This window comes from Lactuca virosa, chromosome 3 (assembly GCF_052849685.1).
Source record: "Lactuca virosa cultivar CGN04683 chromosome 3, Lactuca_virosa_CGN04683_v6, whole genome shotgun sequence".
Classification (NCBI taxonomy): domain Eukaryota; kingdom Viridiplantae; phylum Streptophyta; class Magnoliopsida; order Asterales; family Asteraceae; genus Lactuca; species Lactuca virosa.
In genome coordinates this window covers 131,136,941-131,139,099 of record NC_136428.1, presented here as the reverse complement: position 1 = coordinate 131,139,099, position 2,159 = coordinate 131,136,941, and the positions used below count along the sequence as shown (strand labels likewise).

Genomic DNA, 2,159 nt, shown 5'->3' with positions numbered 1-2,159 from the left:
TCTGTTTTTGTTTTAGAGCTGTGTGACAGGATTCATGTTTCTTTGCTTGAGGTTAAAACAGAACTGCCATCTACATCTGTCTTTCTGTCCGTGTGGAGACAAAAGACAATACAAGAGAACCTCCAACAGCTTCTCAGAAAGATTTCGTGTGGAGAAATCAAGCAGAAAGACCTGTACAGTTTTCTCGAGTGGAGAACCTGTGCAGCAAGTCATTCCGGCGACTGCAAGTAATCACCTGTTCAGCATCTGATCAACAAAACCATTTTACGAACATCAAGAATTTTTCCTGCAATTTTCAAACAGCAAGAACTTTTACTCCCTTTCCTGCTGTAACCTGTGTGAACGAGACTAAGATTTCGTTTACCTTAGTGCTGGTGTGAAGTAACCTTTGCAGAAATCCAAAATCAGAAAACCCTCTAAGAAATCTTGTGTTCTGAGATCGTGAACGGTTTAGCGATCCAAACAGCTTACACGGTAATTTTTGAAATCGACGATTGGTGAATAGTTCTAAGATCGTGAACTGTTTGGAATATCACAACACACGAAGTGAGGAAGACAGATCGTGGGACGGATCGGTGAAGAAGACGTGTTTTGCCCTAAAGAAATGTAAACGTGTTTTTATTTTCTGCTTGGGCCCTTGTTGAGATCTGAAGTTGTTATTGCAACCCGAGATCGTATTTGGGCCTTTGAAGCAAAATCAAATCAGTTTTTCTTTCTGATTCGTGTGGAGGAATTAGAAATTGAATTGCAATGTCGGGAGGAGAATCGTCCCAACCATCGGCTAAGGAACAGCTGTTAACATTCCAATGCCCAATTTTGACATCAACAAATTATACAATTTGGAGGATGCGCATGGAGGTGCTACTCGGGATTCATGGCGTGTGGGATGTTGTTGACCCTGGATTGGATGATGCCAAGAAGAACAATATTGTGAAAGGCTTGTTGTTCCAATCGATACCGGAAGATTTAATACTCCAAATTGGTAACCTTCGAACCAGCAAGCAGATGTGGGACGCGATTAAAACACGGAACCTTGGAGCTGATCGAGTAAAGGAAGCAAGGCTCCAAACGTTGACTACCGAGTTCGAGAACATCAAGATGAGTGATACAAGTACGATAGACGATTTCGCTGCAAAATTATCCGGAATTGCTTCAAAATCTGCTTCACTTGGAGAGGTTATAAACGAACAGAAGCTTACGAAGAAGTTTCTCACAAGCCTCCCTAGAAATTTTGTGCATATTGTAGCGGCCCTTGAACAAGTCTTGGATCTTAAGACGATAGGCTTTGAAGACGTGGTTGGTCGCTTAAAAGCCTATGAAGAAAGAATCAAGGAAGATGATAAGACGTCTGAAACACAAGTAAATCTACTTTATACCAAAACCGAATCTGCATATAGTAACACTGAATCATTAAATGGTAGAGGTCGAGGTTCAAATAACCGAGGAAGTGGACATGGTGGTGGACGTGGTCGGGGTTGATGGATTTCGAGCAATACATCATTCCTATGGTGTACATGCAAACCCTAATAGCTTTTGGATCTAGTTTGTCTAATGAACATGCAATTGAATATCCAAAGCTATAAACCCTAGATCTAATAAACTATAACTGAAATTAGGGTTTAGATCTTACCTTTGATTGTTATATAGCAATAACAATCAATCATTGGCTTCAGAAAGCTTAGTGCCTCAAGTGTTGCACCTCTAATGGAGTCACAAACACCACTAAGCAATTGGATGAAGGAGAGAAGACAGGGGAGGCACCAAAAAAACGGCTGGAAACCCTAATCCAAGTATTCACCACGTTTTTAGGGCCATAAGGGTTCCTTATATATGCTGGCTATTAGGGTTTACAGCTAGGAAACCCTAATCTGACTGCTTAAGCCCTAAGCAGTCCATGGACCCCTTCTGGAACATGTCTTGGACGATTTCTAATGGGCTTCCCCATAGAATTCGTCCAACCTATTATTCCAAGGTGATCCATAGCCCAATTATGTAATTATCTTATAATTACACAATAAGTCCCTTAAGTTTAATTAATCTCTTTTAGTCACAAAATTAATTCTTTATTAATTCTTGACTAATATTAATTAAACAATATGATTTCTCCTTTAATATATTATTCTCATAATATATTAATAAATCATAATTAAACCTTTCTC

At 39.6% G+C, this 2,159-nt stretch overlaps 1 protein-coding gene across 1 annotated transcript; it reads left to right on the top strand.

The window, feature by feature from the left end:
* Positions 1 to 750: 750 nt before the first annotated feature.
* On the top strand, positions 751 to 1,479 carry LOC145164056 (uncharacterized). The gene has a single exon (XM_079082777.1). The coding sequence runs from the start codon at positions 751 to 753 to the stop codon at positions 1,477 to 1,479; it is 729 nt and encodes a 242-aa protein (XP_078938903.1).
* The last annotated feature ends 680 nt before the right edge of the window (positions 1,480 to 2,159 follow it).